At 44.2% G+C, this 22,033-nt stretch overlaps 1 protein-coding gene across 1 annotated transcript; it reads left to right on the top strand.

Moving 5' to 3' along the window:
- Positions 1-8,568: 8,568 nt before the first annotated feature.
- TICAM2 (TIR domain containing adaptor molecule 2) lies at positions 8,569-9,369 on the top strand (the record flags this gene model as incomplete). The annotated part of the gene is made up of 1 exon (XM_084252002.1): positions 8,569-9,369. Exon 1 carries the CDS (start codon positions 8,608-8,610, stop codon positions 9,367-9,369), a length of 762 nt encoding a protein of 253 aa, XP_084108128.1. The 5' UTR covers positions 8,569-8,607.
- Between the last annotated feature and the right edge of the window lie 12,664 nt (positions 9,370-22,033).

Below are 22,033 nucleotides of genomic sequence, written 5' to 3'. Positions count from 1 at the left end.
TCAAAGGATTTTAATGCACTGGCAATTGTAAGGAACTGGCAAGTCTGAAGGCGTTAGGGTTAGAGAGCCAGGGAGTAGCTGTTGCTGTCTTGAGTCTGCAGGCAGAATCCACATCTTCCAGAAGCCTTAGTATTGTTCTAAAGGCCTCCACTTAGTGGATGATGTCCACCTGCATCTCGGGGGTCAATATACTTCACTTACATCTACTCATTGAAATACCCCTAATTTTAAAGATCTACGCAGCAACAGCTGGACCAGTGTATGATCCAATAACTGGTCACCATCGCTTAGCCAAAGGACACATGACGTTTTTATTTTTATTTTTTTTAAAGGTTGATATATTTATGCATACAAGAGCTGGGGTACAGGCCAGAGGTGCGGGGGTGAGAGGATTCACCAGACACAGAGCAGGGAGCAGAACAGGCAGATTGACCGAAGTACACTGCTGAGGGGAGCAGTGGGTGAGACAGTAGAGGTCTGCCGTGCCATGTGGGTAGCTCCCCGGCCAGCCAGGGATAGAACTAGTGCTGCAGTGGCTGCAGACAGCCTCCCTCACCCACCCCAGGGTACCCACATCCCTGTATCCTCCCCCAAAAGCCCGCTCCCCACTTTGCTCCAACCCCCCCCCTTCCCCTCCAACGGCCTCACTGCTGCAGTCATTTCTAGACTTTGTTTTGGTTTAATTTTGCTGGCTCCTGTGTTATGTTATCCGTGTACTCCACCTAGGAGTGAAATCACCTGATATTTGTCTTTCTCCTGGCTCATTTCCCTTAGCACCATCCCTTCCAGTGGTGTCACAAATGGCAGGAGTTCATCTATTTTTATAGCTACTTTTATTCCATCATGTATTTATACCACATCTTCTTACCCCACTCCTCTGTTGTTGGATACGTAGGTTACTTTTGTAACTTGGCTATTGTAAATAGTGCTGCAGTGAGCATAGGAGTGCACAATCCCTTCTAAGTAGTGCTGTTTTCATTCTTTGGATAAAAGCAAAAGAGCAGAGTTAGTATATCATATGATGGATCTGTTTTTATTTATTTTTTTTAAAGATTTATCCATTTGTGCATACAAGAGCTGGGGTGCAGGCCAGAGATACAGGGGGTGAGAGGATACACCAGAGACAGAGCAGGGAACACAACAGGCAGACTGACAGAAATACACTGCTGAAGGGAGCAGCGGGCAAGTCAGGAGAGGTTTGCCTCGCCATGTGGGTTTCTCCCTGGCTGCCTTGGAATCGAACTTGTGTGGCAGAGGCTGCGGATTGCTTCGTAGTGCGGTGCCCAACCCCTTGTGCCATCAGGGAGGCCCTGGATCCGTTTTTAGTGTTCTGAAAAACCTCCATACAGTTTCCTAGAGGGGCTGGGCCAGTCTCCCTCCCCACTCTCTGTGAGTAAGAACTTCTTTTTCTCCACATTCTCACCAACCTTTGCTGTTTCTCATATTTTTGACATGGCCCATTCTCACTGGAGTGAGGTGTTACCTCATTGTGGTTTTTGATTTGTATATCTCTGATAATAAATGATGATGAGCATTTTTTCATATGCCCATAGACCATGTCTGTCTTCTTTGGAGAGTGTCTTTTCAGCTTCGCTGCCCATGTTGGATTGGGTTCTCTGTTCTCGTCTCACTGAGTCGTGTCCGCGCATTGTGGATCTTGGCCATGGGGCCTTTGTCGGGTAGATAAGCGCAGATGTACTCTTCCCTGCAGTAGGGTGTACTTTTGTTTTGATAGTTATTTCACTGTGCAGAAGTTTGATGTCTTCCCATCTGTTTATTTTTGCTTTTATTTTCCTTGCGGTTGCAGTTGAGTCCCCAAAGACATCCCTGAAGCCAGTGTCGTGGCATGTTCTTTTTTTTTTTTTTTAATAAATTTTATTGTTATATTCCCCATACAATTGCAGCCCCCCCCATTCTGACCCCAATCCCTCCCCTCCCGCCCCCGCCCCCCTAAAAGTGTCTCTGGTTCATAGTTTTTTGTTGATTTTGATTTTCACTTTCTTATATTCATTTTCCTGGTCTCTTATTTAAGTTTTCTAGATTCCTGCTATGAGTGAGACCATCCGGTATTTTTCTTTTTCTTTTTGGCTTATTTCGCTGAGCATGATCCCTTCCAGCACCATCCATGTTGCTGCAAATTGCATGTGTTTATCTTTTTTGAATGCTGAGTAATATTCCATGGTGTATATGTACCACATCTTCTTGATCCAGTCATCTATTTTTGGGCATTTGGGCTGTTTCCAAAGCTTAGCTATTGTAAACAGTGCTGCTATAAACATAGGGGTGCAGGTGCTCTTTGGAACTGATGTTTCTATGTCCTTTGGGTAAATACCTAGGAGTGGAATTGCTGGATCATATGGAAGCTCTATGTTTAGTAGGTCCAGAAATCTCCACACAGCTTTCCACAGTGGTTGGACCAGTTTGCACTCCCACCAACAGTGCAGAAGAGTTCCTTTTTCTCCACACCCTCGCCAACATTTGTTGTTGCTAGTTTTCTTCCATATAATTAAGAGATTCTGGCCTTATATCCACGTCATCAGTACTTTCAAGTTAATTTTTGTGTATGGTGTGAAAGAGAGTGGTCTAGTTTCTTTTTCTGCATGTGACACACAAAATGAATGCGCCAAGCTCAGGTGAGGGAAATAAACTTAGTACAAAAGAGAAGTTCACCTGGCTGTTTCAGTTTTATGTTGGACACAGGGCCGACAGGGCTGAGGACTGTAAGCAGCCCAGTGATCCTTCTGGAAATCCCTGCAGGAAGAGAGGTTGTCCTGGGCCCTGGCTGACCACGCTCCCCTACAGTTGCAGACACTTCTGCTGAGGAGAGCGCGCGCAGAGCTGAGCCAGATTAATAACCTCTGAGACATGGTTCTTTCTCCCCAACAGGCAGCCTCCAGCATGTATTTTTTTTAAGATTTATTATATATGCATACAAGAGCTGGGGTCCAGGCCAGAGGTGTGGGGGGTGAGATGATTCACCAGAGGCAGAGTGGTGAACAGAACAGGCAGACTGACTGAATACACTGCTGAGGGGAGCAGGGGGCAAGACAGGAGAGGTCTGCTGCGCCATGTGGGTTGCTCCCTGGCCATCCAGGGATCGACTCATGCTGCAGAGGCTGCAGATGGCTTTATAGTGTGGTGCTTAACCCCTTGTGCCACCAGGGAGGCCCCCAACGTATATTATTTATGTTTCAAAATAAGAACGTGCTTTGGGGGCTGTTCTGATGAAGGGGTTTTGCTTCCTGTTTTACTGTGAATAATGAAACAGTCATACGAGAGCTTGCACAGGGGTCCACTACCAGGCCCCTCCACTTACCCCTGTGTCCAGACTATTTAGTTCTGCCTTCTGTTATTTTTATTACAAAAACTGTCTATTTTCCTAAGAAAGCCAGCCCTCCTCGCTCTCCACTTGAAATGCCACCCCTCCTGCCCAGGACATCACCCAGCAATGCTCCTCTTTCTCTCCAGCAGCCCCATTGCTTCTCCTCGAGCTCTTTCTAGGGACCAGTGGCATCTTTCTAGCCAACACCCTCTGGGCCCTCGTTTCCCCTCCAGGTATTTTCCTCCTTCCTTCTCTGGCAGAAGTCTGCAAAGCAGCTTTCTGTACTCCGCCGCCAATGTTTTTTCTTCCTTTTGAACCCTGTCCCGTCAGCCTTTCACCCTGTCCCTGAGCAACTCTCTGCCAAGTTCACTCTGACCTGACTCGGTGCCACCACGGCCGGCTGCTCCTCGGTCCCTTCTCAGTCCTCAGCCAAGAACAAAGCCCTCCTTTCTTTGTGCCGCTTTCCTTAGGTTGGGGTACCACACGCTCTTGCTTCCCAACTGGTCCTTTTCTTGGCTGGTTCTCTCGCTTCTTGACCTCATTGTGTCGGCGTCCTCCAGGGCACTTCTTGCTCCTGTCTATCCTCACTCCCTTCAGGATCATAAAGTGTTTAGGTTTTAATACAGTTGACTAACAGGTCAGTGTCAAATATATGTTTCCTGGCGGGACCTCTCCCCTAAACCCCAGACACCATATTTTGCACCCACTCAGGGTCATCTGCAAATCCTGTTGGTTTTACCTTGAAAATAGGCAGCCACTTCTCTGCGCCCCTGTACTGGGTCTGAGCCATCACCATGTTTCTCCTAGGTTTTTGCCACAGCTGCCCAACCAGAGTTCCTGACCCGGCCAGGCCTTCCCTTCACTCCATTCTCAACACTGTACCCAGGCGGGCCTGGGAGAGCTGAAGTCTGTGGCATCATCCCTCTGCTTCCTACTCTCCAGGCTCCTGTGCCCAAGTCTCGCTGTACCCCAGCCCCTGTTCCTCAGACATCTGTGTGCTTGCTGGTCTCTGTCCAGGATGCCCTTCCTCCAGAGACCTCCTCAGATGGCTTCCGCCCCTCATGATAGCTTCAGTCTAATGTTTTCCCTTAGTCCCTGACAGGCTTAACAGTCCCTGCACACAAACAAAATTTCCCCTCCATAGTCCTTATTAACCTTTTCTACTTTATTTTATTCCATAATCCTCATCGCCTTCTTATAGACTATATATGTGTATTATAGACTGTATGTGTGTATATTTTTATACCATTATCTACTATATTATATAATATTTAATATATATGTTTCCTTTTTCATTGTCTTCCTCTCCCTGGCAAGAATTCAAGCTACGTGAGGGCAAGGGTATTTTTCTGCTCTGTTCACTGTTGAACTTCAGCTCCTGGAACTGTGTAGATGATCAGTAAATATTTATTCTATGGATTAATTCAGATGATGCCTGTTGAGTACCATTTATTGAGAAAGAAGTTTTTCTTTAGGGAAAATAGGTTACTTCTTTGGGACTTTGCATTTCTCCATCCAGCTTCAACATATGTTCAAATTATAAATCCTCATCTGTGGAAGAGATGAGATGGAATACAGTCTAGTGAGTGCGCAAATGGAATTTTAGAATTCAGGAGAGACACAGAAGAACAGGGTTCTATAAGTAATCTGGATTGTAAAAAATAAAGGGCAAGGCAAAAGATTTCTCAAGAATGCCATGTGGGGCCTACCCGGTGGCTCAGCAGTTGAGCACTGGGTTACAAAGCTGCCTGCAGCCTCTGCAGCGCTGGTTCGATCCCCGGCCACCAGGTGAGGGTCCCACTTGGCTCGCAGACCTCTCCTGCCGCCCGCTGCTCCCCTCAGCAGTGTACTTCGGTCCTTCTGCCTGTTCTGCTCCCCGCTCTGGCTCTGGTGAATTCTCTCACCCTCCTGCGCTTCTGACTGTACCCAGTGCTTGTATAAATAAATAAACAAACAAACAAATAAATAAATAAATAAATCTTTAAAAAAAAAAAAAAGAATGCCATGTGAAGAATAAATGGCACAACAGAGAGAGCTGCCCCTAAGCAAGCCTGTCAGAACATCTTCAGTCACCATGCAGCAGTTTGATTCTCGAGATTTTGCTAGAAATGGAATCAAAATGTGTCCCTTTTTTTTGGTTTGACTACTTTCACGCAACATGATTATTTTCAGTTTCATCCATGTCATTGCTTTTACTGATAGCTCTTCCAATGTATTGCTGAGTAGTATTCCGTGATACGGATAATCACAGTGCTTTTCTCCATTCACCTCTTGATTGACATTTCTCACTTCCTCCTTATTTCCTGTAAACTGGCAATTATATCAAAAGACTTGATTACAAGGCAGGCTGAGCAGTTTTGGCAAGGCTCCTTCATCCTTTATGCTGTTCATTTCGAATTACTTGAGGAAGAACTTGATGTCTGGTTAGGATCAGGAAGACCCAGCCTTGAGATTTGACTGATCTTTTAGGGTTGTGAATCTATCTTCGCATTTTTTTTGTTACATTCACTGAATTTACTGTTTTAGTATGCGTCGGTTTTCATTTTCTTGGTGGTTTTTCCAAAAGTCCATAAACCCAAAAATATACCTTTTTACAAATTCTTTTAGTTGTATTGTCTTTTGTTCCTTTCTGTGTTCTGTGATTTTTGGCCAAGCCTGATTTGGTTTGGAGTAAGATTTATTTCACTCTTTGCTGTTTCTGATTTTTTCCTAAGGGGCTTGGGCCCATGATTTATCTACAACTCTTCCTTTCCTTTTTATGTAATTCTGTTCTCTCTTTTTTGGTAGTTTTGATCCCTAAATGCCTACGCTCTCTGGCATCCCCGCTAGCGGTGTTCTCTGCAAGAATAGAGGAAGCAGCACCAAAGGTAAACCCAACACCTTTCTTCCTTGAAACTGTCTCGCTAAAGAAACTGTCCCAGGGGAACTAAGGACACCCTTCACTGTGTGGTTGATTGACCTCTTGGCATAGTCTGCCCTGGAACAGCTCAGAGACTGGCGGCTTGTCCACAGGCTGCATTTTGAGTCCCATGTCCTGAATCGCAAGTATCTTGTTCTGCTTTGTACGTATTTAATAACAATCATAGCCGCTAACATTTATGTAAGTGTCACTCTAAGCCATTCTCCTCTTCACAGAAACTGTCAAGTATCACCATTTTGGGACACGACAGGATCAAAACACAGAGATATTGAGTAAGTTGCGCAGAAATCTCCCCATTTGTTTATAGCAGGCTGAGGCTTATGTTCAGGCATTCTGATTCCAGACCACATAGTCGTCATAAAAATGGAATTTTTTATATGACTTTTGTAAGCTATGAATCTTCTTCATGGCCTTTCATATTTCTTGTAATCTTTCACACACTTGCCAAGTGTGCATACTGGCCTGGCTAGTCTTTTCATCTACTTAACATGGGAGATTCTACAGGAACCCTCTTTTGCCTAATTACAAAGGGTATCATTTTTTTTAAAGATTTATTTATTTATTTATACATGCACTGGGTACAGTCAGAAGCGCGGGAGGGTGAGAGAACCCACCAGAGGCAGAGCGGGGCGCAGAACAGGCAGAAGGACCAAAGTACACTGCTGAGGAGAGCAGCGGGCACGCAAGAGAGGTCTGCGCGCCATGCGGGACCCTTGCCGGTGGCCGGGGATCGAACCAGCTCTGCAGAGGCTGCAGGCTGTGGGCAGCTTCGCAGCCCAGCGCTCAACCACTGCGCCACCAGGGGAGGCCCACAAAGGGTATCAATTAATAAGGTTGAAAACTAAACCCCCACCTCTGGCCCAGCAGGAAGGTTTGGGAGGCTTGAAAAGACAAAAGAGAATTGATAAGGTGGTTATGGAAACCAGGCCAAAAGGCTGAGCTCTTTGACCATGAATGCAGAAGCAGGGCCAGGACACATTCTGTGTCAAAGGTCTATGCCCAAGACCAGACATCTCAGCACTAAATGGCCCAAACTGACTCTCCAGTCATGAAAAGCCCATGAAAACGGGTTATAAATGGGATCCCCAAATCCTTCTTTGAGCAGACTTCTCCGATCTTGCCTGCTTCTTCTCTTAGCAGTGTATTTCAGTAACTCTGCCTGTTCTGCTCTCCACCCTATCTCTGGCGAAATCTTTTACGCCCCGTGTCTCTGGCCTGCACCCTGATTCTTCCCCACAACACTTAATTCTGGACTGTCCTAACTTCCTTTCTCATACCTGTTGTTTTCCCCTTCCTAAATTCATTTTGAAGACTTCGTTTGAATGCGTTATGTTTTTCCGCTTTTCTGTGGTCTTTGGGGATGTGATCAGCTCAGCTGGACTGTGGTCAATAGTAATTGGCAGCTCTGGTCTTAAATCTTTCCTGAGCGAAAGACAGAGGTGAGAGGGCTGTTGTATCACGTTAAAAGCAAAAAAAAAAAAAAAAAAAAAAAAAGTTTCAGCCTTCCAGGGAACTATTTTTTCACTCTGGTTTTCGGACTTTTTAAATAAAATAATGACTGTAACATAGAACACTTCTTTGTTGATTTTACTGGAGAAAATCACATATCTTTGTCTCCAGATTTCTCTTCCAAGCCGAAATACAGAATTTCCCATAAAAGCCTAAGTGATTTCTTTAGTGGTTCCAGGATTGGCTGGGAAAGGCATTCCTTATTTGCACAACCATTATTACAATTTCTCCACCAGCAGCCCCACTGCGATGCAAATGCCTGACCCCAGACAAAGGGGAAAGCTCTGAACTGGTGAATCCTGGGCTTTGTCTTCTTTGCCATCTTCCGGCTTCTCTTGACCCCACCCAGTGGAGCTGCTGCTGGCCATCTTCAGCCCACTTGCATTGTTTCCTATTTGTGTCTGATGCAACGGTAACTCTTGTATTTAATATTTGAATTCTGTTTCCTTATAGCTTCCCTGCTTCTAGACTTCACAATAATTTAATAACTGAGGAAAGGATGGAGTGATATGGCACCCCCAAATACCAAAATAATCCATCTTCATCTCGAGGCGTAGAATACTAATAGAATGCCACTGGAAATTTCCAGAGGCTCCCGCTTCTGTTTAACTTACCCTTGACTACCAGTGGTTTCCCTCGTGAAGCTCTGCAAGACAAATGATTTCATTTCCCAGGGACGTGTCTGGCATTTCTTCCTCAGGACCTTCATATTATCATCTTTTTGAGCTTTTCTCATTGAATAAGAGTTTCCATTGTAATACTTTGATTAAATTCATAATATTCTGCTTTGTTATATCTCCTTTTAGAATGAAAAGAAATGCTGAGAAATAAATAAAGCTTTCCTCTCCTGACTCGGATGTTGATAATGGGTATTGGGAAGTCCAAGGTAGATCCCTGCCCTCTCTCTCTCTCCTGGGGTAAAGGCCACAGTGTGGATACAAGCGAAAAAAATCATGGGTCAGATTCCAAGACACCTAAAGAAATCTCCTTGGGTGACGCTTCTAAGCTTAACAGCACAACAGCAGAGCCCCCGGGAGACAAGGAGGGATGTGGGGGAGTGGAAGACACGCCTGGAGAGGAGGCAGAGGAAGAGGTGTTCCTCAAATTTGTGATCCTGCACGCCGAGGAGGACACCAGAGAAGCCCTCCGAGTCCAGAATCTGCTGCAAAACGACTTTGGCGTCAGGCCTGGAATAATCTTTGCCGAGATGCCGTGTGGCAGACAGCTGTTGCAGAATTTAGATGAAGCGGTGAATGGGTCTGCATGGACAATTTTATTACTGACTGAAAATTTTTTACGGGACACCTGGTGTAAGTTCCAGTTCTACACGTCCCTCATGAACTCCGTCAACAGGCAGCACAAATACAACTCCGTCATCCCCATGCGGCCACTCAACAACCCCCTGTCCCGAGAAAGGACTCCCCTCGCCCTGAGAACCATCAATGCCCTTGAAGAAGAGAGTCGAGGCTTTCGTACCCAAGTAGAAAGAATCTTTCAGGAGTCTGTGTATAGGACACAACGAAGTATATGGAAAGAGACCAGAAGTAGGGCGCAGAGGCATGCTCTGCCTGAGAAGGGACACAGCTCCGGTCTTTGTGAAACAAAGGCTTTCACTTGAGAAAGCCATTTCTAGGAAGCATTTCAATGAAAGAGAATCTCACTGCTACAGAATCCTAAGGAGCACAAGAAAGATACATTTCTACAGGACAGACTCTACAACGATAGTGCTTCTTGATGTTTCTATAGCTTGAGATGGTCAATTTCGGTTTTTCTCTGTTTTCCTGTTTCATGATTATGACACGTTCCTGAGTTCATATTCCTTGTCTCATCTTGAGCAAAAACTTGTATGATAGACATTTTAAAAACAGGTTACTTTCGGGCCTCCCCGGTGGCGCAGCGGTTGAGCGCTGGGCTGCAAAGCTGCCCGCAGGCTCTACAGTGCCGGTTCGATCCCCAGCTGCTGGTGAGGGTCCCACATGGCGCGACAGACCTCTCCTGCCGCACCTGCTGCTCCCCTCAATAGTGTATTTCGTCATTCTACCTGTTCTGCTCCCTGCTCTGGCTCTGATGAATTCTCTCACCCTCCCGTGCATCTGACTGTACCCAGTGCTTGTATAAATAAATCTTAAAAAAAAAATAGGTTATGTTCATTTTCATTTTCTGAATTTTGTTGTTAAAGGACATGCAGAAGAAAATGGTCCCAAGGCAACTCCCCTCCCTCCCTCTTGAGGCACCTCACATGAATATTGCAATAAAGCATCCCCAGTATTGGGCCTCCCTGGTGGCGCAGCGGTTGAGCGCTGGGTTGCGAAGCTGCCCGAAGCCTCTGCAGCGCTGGTTCAATCCCCGGCTGCTCCCCGGCCACCGGAGAAGGGTCCCACAGGGCGCGCAGACCTCTCCTGCCGCCCGCTGCTCCCCTCAGCAGTGTACCTTTCGGTCCTTCTGCCTGCCCTGCTCCCCTCTCTGGCTCTGGTGAATTCTCTCACCCTCCCGCACTTCTGACTGTACCCAGTATGTGGGTTCCCAGAGTAGAATATTAGCATACTGAGGGCCGATGTATGTGATGGAGTCAGAAGTAGGGGTGATAAGGGTGGGCCACTTAAAGCATCCAGGTAAATGCGTTTTCTTTTCTGCTGGGATCTGCGGATTTAAGGCAGTTTCCTCCTCTGCTCAGCAGCCCATTTGACAAGGTGATGTGGAGGGACCCCAGGGTAGTGTTGCAACGTCCCTTGGGTGGAAGCTGGCATGTGTGAGTCATCTGCACCCAGGACTCCATCTGCAGAGCTGCTGAAAGGTGTAGGAGTGTGTGCCCCCAGCCTGACATTCTTGGAAATCCACAGCCTCTCAAACGGCGGCCTTTGACTTTTTCGACTTAGAACAGAAGGAGGAGATGTGTGTTGTCACCTCTGCTCGGTGCCAGTCAGTGACCTGTTCCTTTCCTTGACAGCTCTTCTGCCCCATCCGTGACGAGGGGTGGGGGGACCACCAAGTGCAGATGGGAGCCGGGGTGGAGTGTGACTGACTTCATGTTGTACTGAGGAAGGCACCCAGTGGGGGCGTCAGGAGCTGATCCTCATCCAGTCTCTGCCACCAAGGACGAATGCCGCCATGGGCTCGCTGCTGACCCGCCTTTATCTGTGAAATGAAAGGCTTGGATTGATGGATCTGTGAAGGCCTTTGTCCTCTCCCAGAATGTGAATAGCTAGAGGCCAGAAAAGGGAACAAACAAAAAATTAGAATTTCATAATGGGATTTGTAAATTAATAGATGCAGGAGGTTGTCTCTATGCTTCCAATGAGAGGATGTAAGCTGTACGTCACTTAAGTGACTTCCCATGCTGCCCATGACACTTCCATAGTTACAGAGATTTTTAATATATGTGTACTCATTCCTTTAAAATACGTTTTGTCTTAGGGACACTTGACCAAAGATATTCTTCTTGATTTTTCTTTCTCCTTATTCTTGCTTTTCTCTAACCCTACTAGTTCTGGGGTCTGCTAACATTCTTTCTGCAGTTCCCCTTTTTCATAGGTGTGAACCAAAATGTTCCATGAGGAACAATCTCCCACAATCCTACAGGTCAGTCATACCTACTCTCCGGGTGCTTATTAAAGAGTAAATTGTTTTCACTGCAGGTTAATAATTATTGATTTTTTTGGGGGGGTTCATGCTGCTGCTTCTTTTTTTTTAATTATTTATTTATTTATACTAGCACTGGGTACAGTCAGAAGCGCGGGAGGGTGAGAGAATTCACCAGAGCCAGAGCGGGGAGCAGGGCAGGCAGAAGGACCGAAGTACACTGCTGAGGGGTGCAGTGGGCGGCAGGAGAGGTCTGCGTGCCATGTGGGACCCTCACCCAGCGGCCGGGGATCGAACCAGCGCTGCAGAGGTTTCGCAACCCAGCGCTCAACCACTGCGCCACCGGGGAGGCGCCGCATACTGCTTCTTCTATCTAAACTTTCACATATGAATAAAGCTTTACCCACCCACCCTTCATGCCTGCCAAAACTGGAGCAGTTTATTTGTGAAATAAATGTTTTTATTCTTTTTCTTTAATTAGACTTGATTCCTTGTAACTCCAATGAAGATTATGAAAATGTGTTTTGAAAAGAGGCATCGATCTGTACCCCCTCCCTCCTAGACCCACAGGCACAGTGTCTCACACACTTTAGAGTTCAGTATTTTTTCCTGTGGTCAAAAATGTTAAATATGGGCCTCCCTGGTGGCACAGGGGTTAAAGTCTCAGCACTATCAAGCTATCACCAGCCGCTGTGATAAGAGTTCGCTCTCCGGCCCAGGAGCTGACCCACATGACGCAGCAGACCTCTCCTGTCTTGCCAGCTGCTCCCCTCAGCAGTGAATTTCAGTAGATTTGCCTATTCTGCTCCCCACTCTGTCTCTGATGAATCCTCTCACCCTCTCAACACCTCTGGCCTGCACCCCAGTTCTTGTATGCATAAATAAAAAAGCATATACTTGAATAACCACTTATTTCCATTATCAAAATAAACAGGATGAAAAGAGAAAAAGATGTGGGGTGAGTCAGTGTGTGCACATGTAGTCAGATACATTGATTTGGATTTACACCCATAAACACCCCAGGGAAATTCTGGAAAATTTCGCCACATGCTGGTGAGCCATTCTTTCCGATACTCTGTTGTTCTTTTGCCTTCCCTAGAGCTTCATAGAAGAATCTGGCTGTGTCTACCTGTCAGGATTCTTTTCAGCTGTTGGGAACAGAAAACCCAAGGCCACATGATTTACACCATAAGGGAAACTTACTACCAACCTTAACTAGAGGTCCCCCGGGTGTGGTGTCTCCAAGGTGTTATTAAAAACCTTGGTTCTGACATAGCATTATGCTTTAAAAAGGAGTGAAACTCTGACACATTCTACAACATCCATGAACCCTGAGACCTTTATGCTAGGTGAAAAAATTCAGACACAAAAAGACAAATACTGTATGAGTCCATAAAAATGGTCAATTTTATGTATGCTTTACCACCAGAATAAAAAGAAAGAAAGTGAGGCACTCAACCACCTGCGCCACTGGGGAGGCCCGGAGGGAATAGATTTTAAACAAAATCTTTTTGTTCTGCCTTTCTCACTGATGTCGTTGAGTTCCTCTCAGACTTCTACATGGCTGCTTGGGCGTCAGGCACCATATGCAGACCACAGGTCCTGCCTCAGAGGATGATAGGTGGTGTCCACCTCAGTGAGGAAAAATGTTTCATCACTGCAATATGAAAATTGATTATACCTAGTGATAATAGAACACCACCTGACCTTCAGTTGGTTTTATTATTTCTAATAGATTTTTACATATTTTTCTAATACTACCATTACAGATAATAATAAAATCAATTGAAAGGGATTGGGGGGGGGGTTCTCTTCCTCATGCCCTCATGTGCCCCTGCTGTAGGATCAGAACACCTGGATTTGAATACTGCACCTGTCCCCTATAATTATGCTTGTAAGCGAGACTCCTAAACTTTCTGGGCCTTGGCGTCCTCGTCCAAAAATAAAGTTGTGTTCCTGGTAGGTTTTTTGAGGATTATATGAAATAACATGTGTGAGGCTATCGCTATGCTACCAGAGCTGCTATTGTAACACGGGATGGGAAAAGGCAAATAGGAGTTTTTAACTCCCCACAACCCTATTCGTGAAAGCAAGCAACTTTTTACTTATTTATTTATACAAGAACTGGGGTACAGGCCAGATGCGCAGGAGGGTGAGCAGATTCACCAGAGACACAGCGGGGAACAGAACAGGCAGATTGACAAAACACACTGCTGAGGGGAGCAGCGGGCGAGACAGGAGAGGTCTGCCTCGCCATGTGGGAATCTCCCTGGCCAGCCGGGATTGAGCCTGTGCTGCAGAGGCTGCGGACAGCTTCAAAGTGAGGCACTCAACGACCTGCGCCACTGAGGAGGCCTGGAGGGAATAGATTTTAAACAAAGATACTGGGCCTTGTTTCCACCTGCAGTGCAGTGAAAAAATTGAGGGGAGCCCCCGGATCAGCAAGAGATGCTGTTGGTGTGGGTATGTGGGGAGCCATTGGCAGGGAGGTCGCAAGGGCATCTCCTGGTGGTGACGTAACAAGTTGGGGAAGTTGGCCTGAGCTTAGAAAAGCAGGAAGTTGGGGCTGGGAGGCTGGGAGTGCTGGCTCTGAAGTCAGCGCAGGGCAATGGCCTAGGTGCAGGCCTCACTGTGTGTTCCTGCCCTTCCCACTCAGCAGCCGTGGATCAATCTGTATTCATTTGGATGTGAGGGGTGGAACCCTTTTAATTCAGCCTCTTTCAGAGCTTCCAGAGCTCAGCAATTCCAGAGCTCAGCTATGCCCAGATTTTGCCCCTTTGCCAATACAAGCTGGTGAAGCTCAGACCTGTCCCGTGGGGTGGGCAGAGTGGGAGGCAAGGCAGCATCTGCCTTGCTCCTTCCTGTCCTGACCAACCTGATAGTCAAGGTTGTTTACTGGGCTGTGTCACCTTCGGGACAAGTCAGGGCTCTTTCCCACTTCAGCACCATGCCCTTCACCTCTGCCGTCCTAGGTGTTAGGTGGGCCTGGAGTGGGCCCCAAACCTCAGGCCTCAATGCATAGGGAACAACACAGAAACTACTTCTGGAAACAACTTCCTTTGGTGTTCTCATCCACAGCAGCTCACCCCTGAACCCCTGATTGATCCACGGCTACTGTGGCTTGTGGTGGGAATTGTTCCAAAGTCTGAAAAAGCCCAGTCACTCCAGATCCAAGTGGTAAATACTAGTTGCACAAATAGACAAGGTTTTTGCCAAGCCATCTTCCTGTTCAGCAGAGGACCCTTCCAGAAAGAGGCTGAAATTATTTTCACAGACTCACTGTAATTCAGAAGAGTAGTCTCTGGGCAGGTAAGGAAGTCATGTCCTATGTCACCGTTGAGTCAGGCTGTCTCCAATTGGAGGTGAAACCTGTTGCCCCGTGGCTGGGTGGGGCTGGACCAGGGCTTGTGAGCTGTTGCCACAGCTGCCTGGTGGGTGAGATACAGTGTGTCTGCCCTGGGCTCTCAGCCCTGTGTCTGTGCCTTCCTCCTAGTCACCGTTGTACATGGTCTGGTCTTATGTCACCTGCTGGACTGTCACAGCATGTGACTGGATCCTCTGTACTTGGGGGAATTTCTGAAGGGCAAAGAGGAATTTTCAGAAAGCTGCCAAGCACCAGATGAATTGCAAGTTTAGGATACAAAAATTGTCATTCTTAAATGACATTCTTAGACTAATGACAGAAATGAACTAACCTGACAGAAGTGATGCTCTTGTCCATGAACCTGACAGTTCTTAGAAGTTTCCAAGCAGAGAAATGTATTAGATTGTGACTATTTAGTGACTGTATCAGAGCAATATTCTTTTTTAAAAAAATATTTTGTTTTTAATGTTTTTAATGGAAGTAATATTGGGATGCCTCTATCAGCTATTACCACTGTAGCTCACCCACAACCAGCTCATCCAGATTCTACTACCATACGTCATTGTGCTTTCTTGCCTCTTTGTTCTTACCCCTTTGTCACCCAGTACTTCAGTTCTTTAGTCAGCTATCAAAGGTTAGTTTTTCAGCTTGTCTTTATCTAACGCTTAGTTTTGTTAACTTATCATCCACATATTAGTGACACCATCCAGTATTTATTTTTCTTCTTCTGGCTTGTTTTAATTAGCATTATCCCTTCAAGCTCCATCCATATTGCCATAAATAGCATGAATTTATCCTTTTCGATCACTGAGTAGTATTCCACTGTGTATACATACCACATCTTGGTCCACTCATCTGTTCTGGGTCATTTAAGTCATTTCCATAATTTACCTACAGTAAGTAGCACTGCAGTAAACATGGTAGTGCAAGCTCACTTTGGAATTAGTGTTTTTGAATTTTTGAGGTAGAAAACAATATTCTTATTCAAATATTATTCTAAGTCATATTTGGTGATCCACATTGTCACCACGCAAAGTTTGAATTGGATTAAATGATACTTGAAAGTACCATTCATTAATAAGTCAGAGTATGAAAATTATTTAATCAAAAGCCCAACAAGGTAATGTGTGTGTCTGTACATTTGTTCATATGTGTGTGCTTATGCGTGTGTGCATATGTGTGTATGTGGCGGGATGGGACCGGGCAGTTGCTCACCCTCCTTTGCCAGTGCACTGGCTTCATAATGTGTACTCCAACATCTATACACATTCACACCTTCCTTTCTGGCACCGACGAGAACTGTTCTGGGAGAAAACAACTCTTATTTTGGACTAGCTCTTCTTCTATTCTCTTTAAATAGGGTTAGTTCTGAGTCATTTTACTCTGAGGTGAATAAATAGGCATGCTTTTTTTAGCCAATAACTAAACCTGCTTTTAAGCAGTTTCATAATCTAATTAGGGAATGTTCTTTCTAGCTACCTACTCAACCAACGGGTTTCAAACAAGGAAATCTCCACAAACTACATAGCTCTCCACAGGGGGTTTCTGTGGATCCCTTGGACTGAACACACAGCCCACTTCACGTGTTTCTTAAGCATGTTTAATAAAAACACAATCACATGGATATAAGATGGTAGGTGATGGTTGCACAATTCTATGGAATTGTGCACTTAAAATGGGTCAATTTTATGGTATGTGAAATATACGTCAATTAAAATATAGCTTAAGAATGATCCAAAAAAACATGAAAAACACAAGCTGTGAAAACAAAGTGCTGTATCAATTTGGAACACAATTTGGCTATAGTTAATAATGTTGAAAATGGGCATATATTGTGAGCATAGCAATTCCACATAGCAATTCCACATCTGGATTTGTTCCCCAAAGAAACTCTCCCACAAGGACCCAGTGGATTTGTTCCCCATAGAAACACTCCCACAGGGATCCAGAGGAGCTGGGAGGTGTCAGGAGGATGGATGTCTGTTGCAATATTCTTTGTAATAGTGAAAAACTGGTAGCAATCTAAATGTCCATCAGAGAGAGAATGCAAAAGCAGAGGTTGGCAGGTTCATACTCTTGGATACTATAGGGCATTTAAAATAACAAATCTAACATTTATCAACATGGGTAAATCTCAGAACCAATGCTGGGGACAGTGGAGCAAATTATAGAATAATATGAAGAATGTGATACCATTATGTAAAGTTTTAGAAGATATAAAACAGCAGTGAATTTTAATAGGCACACATATGTCATGGTTTATTATTTCCCATACTTTTCTGTGTGTTTGAAATCGTTCATAATCATGTTTAAAGTTGGCACACATTTCTAAGTGCTGTAGAAGTTCTTTACACATGCCATGATTTGAGGAGTGAAAACAAGAAGACAACTCTACAGAGAAATCAACTAGAGAAATATACATTGGTAACAATCGTTTTCATTTTTTTATCACCTACTATATCAGGCACTTAACTTTCATTATCTTCAGTATTCCACTCTCTACCTGGATAGTCTTATTAGCCCCAGGACTAAAGGTGAAGACATCAGCCCAAGACCCCAGGCTGGCAGGTCATGGAATCATTGGCATCTCAAGTGACCTGTCTCCAAAGCCTGCAGGGTCTCAGGTTCCTTATGCTGCTGCTTAATGAATCTGCCAGCCCTTCCTAGAGTGGAGACTCTTAGGACAGGTCAGCGGCACAAAGAGAAGAGCATAGCAATTTCTAAGTAAAAACAAGAAACAGCATGGTGAGGTTGCCCTATTTTTAGTTTTCCTTGCCTAGAATGAGTAATTCACAACTGGGAGTTAAGGGATTCGTGTCCCAGCTCTGCTGCACTGCTGTCTCACTAACTTTTCCAATTTTCGGTCTTTAGGATTAGAGTTTTGTCCTAAGTTCTGCTTAGAGCGCCTGTTTTGTCTGCTGTTTTGTTTACTTTCTCCGTAGGTGACACATAGGTTAAATAAGGTACCGCTTTGATTTAGAGGAAGAGAAAGGAGGGAGACAGAATTAGCAGGAATTGTGTTAGTTTCAGGAAAATGAGTGCTGCCAAGCTGGTGGATGGATGTCATTATGGGTTTGGTTTTTTTTTTTTTTCTGTAAAAAAAGGTGGTTCAGCCATGTACAGAACATGGATTATGGGAAGCAAAATAGACATTCTCAGACAGCCTGATCTGAGTTTCAGGAGGAATTAGCTCTAACAAAGATTGTTTTTTTCATGCTTAGGTTGTACTAGAGGTGAAGTTACTATATCACAGATTGCCGTGTGTTTTGATAAGAGTACAGTCTGTGGAGACACATTATCTGGGTTCAGCCCTAGGTCTGCCGTTGACTTCTCGAGTAACTCTAGGCAAATCTGTTAAACTTTCCGTGCTTCAAGTGGCCCATCTATAAAATGGAAATTAAATTGGTGGTAGGTGCTATAAGAGGGTGATACCTGATAGAGGAATCCTAATGTTACCGCAGTTAAAAGAAACAAAAATATGAAAAGGGTAAACTATTTTTTAATGGGAAATTGACTTGTAAAGTTAATTTATATAATTGGGCCTCTCCAAAGAACTAGTAGGCAGTCATGTACAAAGCGTTTTGTTCCTTTGAGGAAGAAAAATTCCAAAAGCTGCAAGAATAAAAAAAAAAAAAAAGTGGAAATCATAATAAGGACCACCTCTTAGAGTTATTGTGAAAAGTGAAGGAGTCAGTACAGGTCAAGTGCTTAAGAGAGGCATTCTAGGAAGTTACTCATCCCTACCTTACCCATTATTCATGGCTGACTGCTAAGCAGTCAGATCCAGTTGCCCTACTTTTTACCTTCTAGACCATATGGGTTCACTTTTCCCTGGTAAGTTTGCCTGATGTCAAGGAACAATCCATCTGCCTCTTAAGCCCAAACAGATTTATTGCTTTTCACTTTAAATAAAAGGGGGATGTCTATAATTGCCTCCACCTTTCTGTGGACCTCTCCACTGCTTCCTTCTAGCCATGGCTGGTGGCTGATGCAGTCAGACACCCCTTCATTGGGAGATAAAGAAATATGGCATGAGACTGGGCCATCACGGATCCCACCACTTTCTTTCTTTGGCTGAGTTTTATATTTGCTTAGCAACTAGAAGGCTCCCACCCATTTGTTCACTGGCCAGTCTAAGTGCGAGCTTGGTAGCTTCTTCAGGCTAGCAAGCAGGGGTGGGGGCAGGGAGGGCAATTCTAGGCCTGGTTTCAGCTGCCAGGGACATTCTGGCATTGGTTATTGCTCTACTACGTGGCTGGCATGAGAAGTGCACAATTCTGTCTACCCCACATTAGGCCGTGGTTATTATCCTTTTGCTGAGGTATTCTAGTCTTCTTTGGACTGCCTTTAGAACCCAAGCTATTTTCCGTGCTTACAAAAGCCTACTCAACTTAAAAAATGTAATTGAGTCCTGTTTAATTTTTAAAATAGATAATACATTCAAATGCTTCACAATTCATTGTCCAATGGAGCAATCCAGTTTCCATTCTCAAAGCCAAGTAATAGTACCATTTCCTTGTGTGTTACTCCAAAGATACTCTACGCATGTTCAATCAGTGACATATGTACATATGTATATTTATTAAAAGTATATCTAGTATGCATATAGCAAGCTTAGACATCATCCCATATATCAATATATGAGGAATTTCCTTATTGACTATCCATTATCCTTATTGACTATCCATTACCTTATTGGTTCAATCTATTGTTTTCAATAATCCCTATTTATGGGCTTGTAGGTGGTTTCCAAATTTGTTTTTGCACACGTATGAGTGGTTTATCAGTAAGATAAGAGCCTCATAAGGGTCAACAAGCATGTGCATGTGAAATTTTTACAGATACTACCAAAGGGCTCGCCACAAAGTTTGCATCAATTTACACTCTCACCCACATTAGATGAGTGACTACTGCCCCTCTTCTCCCAGGAATGTGATGCCAAACTTTTTGATCTTCACCAGTCTAACAGGTAACAAACAGTATCAAAGTTTTAATTGGAATTTTTCAAAGAGTGAGGTTGAGCCCTTTTCTTTGCAATACCTGCACACTTTGCTCAGGTTTCTATTGGATTTTGGTCTTTTCATATAGATTTGCAGGAGCTCTTTATGTGTGGGGAAAATTAGTCTTGTTGGTGATTTAGACTGTAAAGATTTTACTCAGTGTTGGATTTGACTTTGCTTATGATTGTTTTATTATAGGCATGCAAAGGTATTTATTATTTTCCATGTAAACACAGTTTATTAGTGGTCAAAAAATATTTTCCAAAATCAGTGCAATCTATAAATACTGAATATTCCTCCATTTTATTTACCACAAAGTTCCCTTTCCAAAGGAATTCTTATTGAAATCCTGGTTCTCTTAGTCAATGCATTATATAGAAATATAGCTTTTTTAAAAATTTATTTACACACACAAGAACTGTAGGCCAAAAGTGTGGGGAGTGAGAGGATTCACCAGGATAGAGTTGGGAGCAGAACAGGCAGATCCGCTGAAATACACTGCTGAGGGGAGCAGCGGGCAAGACCAGAGAGGTCTGCCGTGCCATGTGGGTAGCTCCCTGGCTGGGGATCGAACTGGTGCTGCAGTGGCTGCAGATAGCTTCATAGTGCTGAGACTCAACCCTGTGGTCCACCAGAGAGACCCAGAAAGATAACTTTTAAAAGAGTATAGAAAAAAAAATTTTAAGAAACAAGGTAGTAAAATTAAATGTGTATAATTGGAATGAAATGTAATCATTAAACAATTTTATTATTTGCCAATAGCTTGGGTAGCCACTTTCTGTAAAGTGAAGCAAAACAACAAAGAAAGAGAAACCAGTCGCTGTCACAACTTCATTGTCAAAAGAGAATGTCATCCATGTGTAAGTGAGCAAGAAGAAAAAGAAGCTAATGATGTGATTGTGATGAGGCTCATGAGCAGGTGAAGATCCTGGTATGTCTGCCCTGATTTTGCTGCCACTGAAAGCTCTACACCCCATGGAGCAGCATCTGCCTCCCATCCTGTGTTGATGTGTTCTCGGTGAGTGTTATAAACTGTCTGCTACCGACTCTGTGCTGAGGAGGTATGTTTATTCCCTCAGACACAGAGGCACGTGAGCACTCGCAATCAACTTTAAGACATGAACATTTCTTTTAAGTTTGGATTTATCTGGAATATTTGTAGAATGCATTCCCCCTTATTCAAAAAAAAATTTTATTGCTGAGTTTTTAAAATGTTATTCCTGAATTTTCTAAGAACCTCAATTTATAGCACAAATTTATGAATGTTTCTAGGGGCCATGAAGAACTAATGAGGCTGAGATTTTGTTGACACATCTATAAATTCTATCAATGAACATTCATCCAACATTTATAATGAAAGAGGAAGATTTATATAAGGTAGCCCTTCATTTGGGGGGTTGGGGAAAATACCAGTTTTCTTTTGGAAAGACATAATCTTTATTCAAGCTGGGCCTGTCATTTAAACCTCCGTGTATAAAATATTTGTCATTGATTAATTTTCCTGGCAAGTGATGCTTTTACTAAGGTTAGGAAATGGGACTGATAGTTCTTAATTGTTACATTAGAGGCTGTTCTACCTTCATCCACACCTTCCATCAAAAATCTTTTACTGAGCACATGCTATGCACCATACATCGTGCAGGAGGCTAAAAATATAAAGATAAGTAAGATGTAGTCCTTGTTGTCAAGGTGAGTGAGGAACGGTTGAGTGCAGAACAGCCAGAAAAAGTATCACCAGAGTAACAGAGTCAACTCTGCTCCACCAGGTATTGTGAGTGACGGAAGACAAGTGCTTGGATTCTGAAGAACCACGTGGCAATTTCACCCAGTGGGTAGCAGCCTTAGTGGAACCAGGTAATAACGTGGCTATGAACTGCCCAAGATGACAGTGATAACAAAACCAGGTACTGCGCTCAACACTCTACATATACACTAATTTTTACTATAGTCCAATATGTTCTTATCACAAATGAGAAACTGAGGAAACACAAACCTGCGTCCTTCCGAGTGGGTGTCTATGCACTTACAGAGTTTGAGCTTGGAAATTCTGCAGAGCTGGGTTTGAATTCTGCGCTATATCTTCTAGCTGAGTAATTCTTGGCTTCACCTCTTTGATTTTCTCTTTGCAAAGTGGGGCAAATAGCACCTATGAACAATGCTAGCCACGTCCTCCTCCTCCCTTGCCTCCGAGTCCATCTCCAGTTACTACATTTGAAAACCCCACATATGCATTTTCTCATTTGCCCTTGGAGCTACAGCCTGGGCCCATGACCAAGTCCTTGCCAGTGGGAATTGGGGGGGAATCACTGGGGGGAATCATTTCCTCTCTAATAAAAGGA

This window comes from Talpa europaea (genome assembly GCF_964194135.1).
Source record: "Talpa europaea genome assembly, chromosome: 13".
NCBI classification, from domain to species: Eukaryota; Metazoa; Chordata; class Mammalia; order Eulipotyphla; family Talpidae; genus Talpa; species Talpa europaea.
This window is presented reverse-complemented; position numbering and strand designations above follow the sequence as displayed.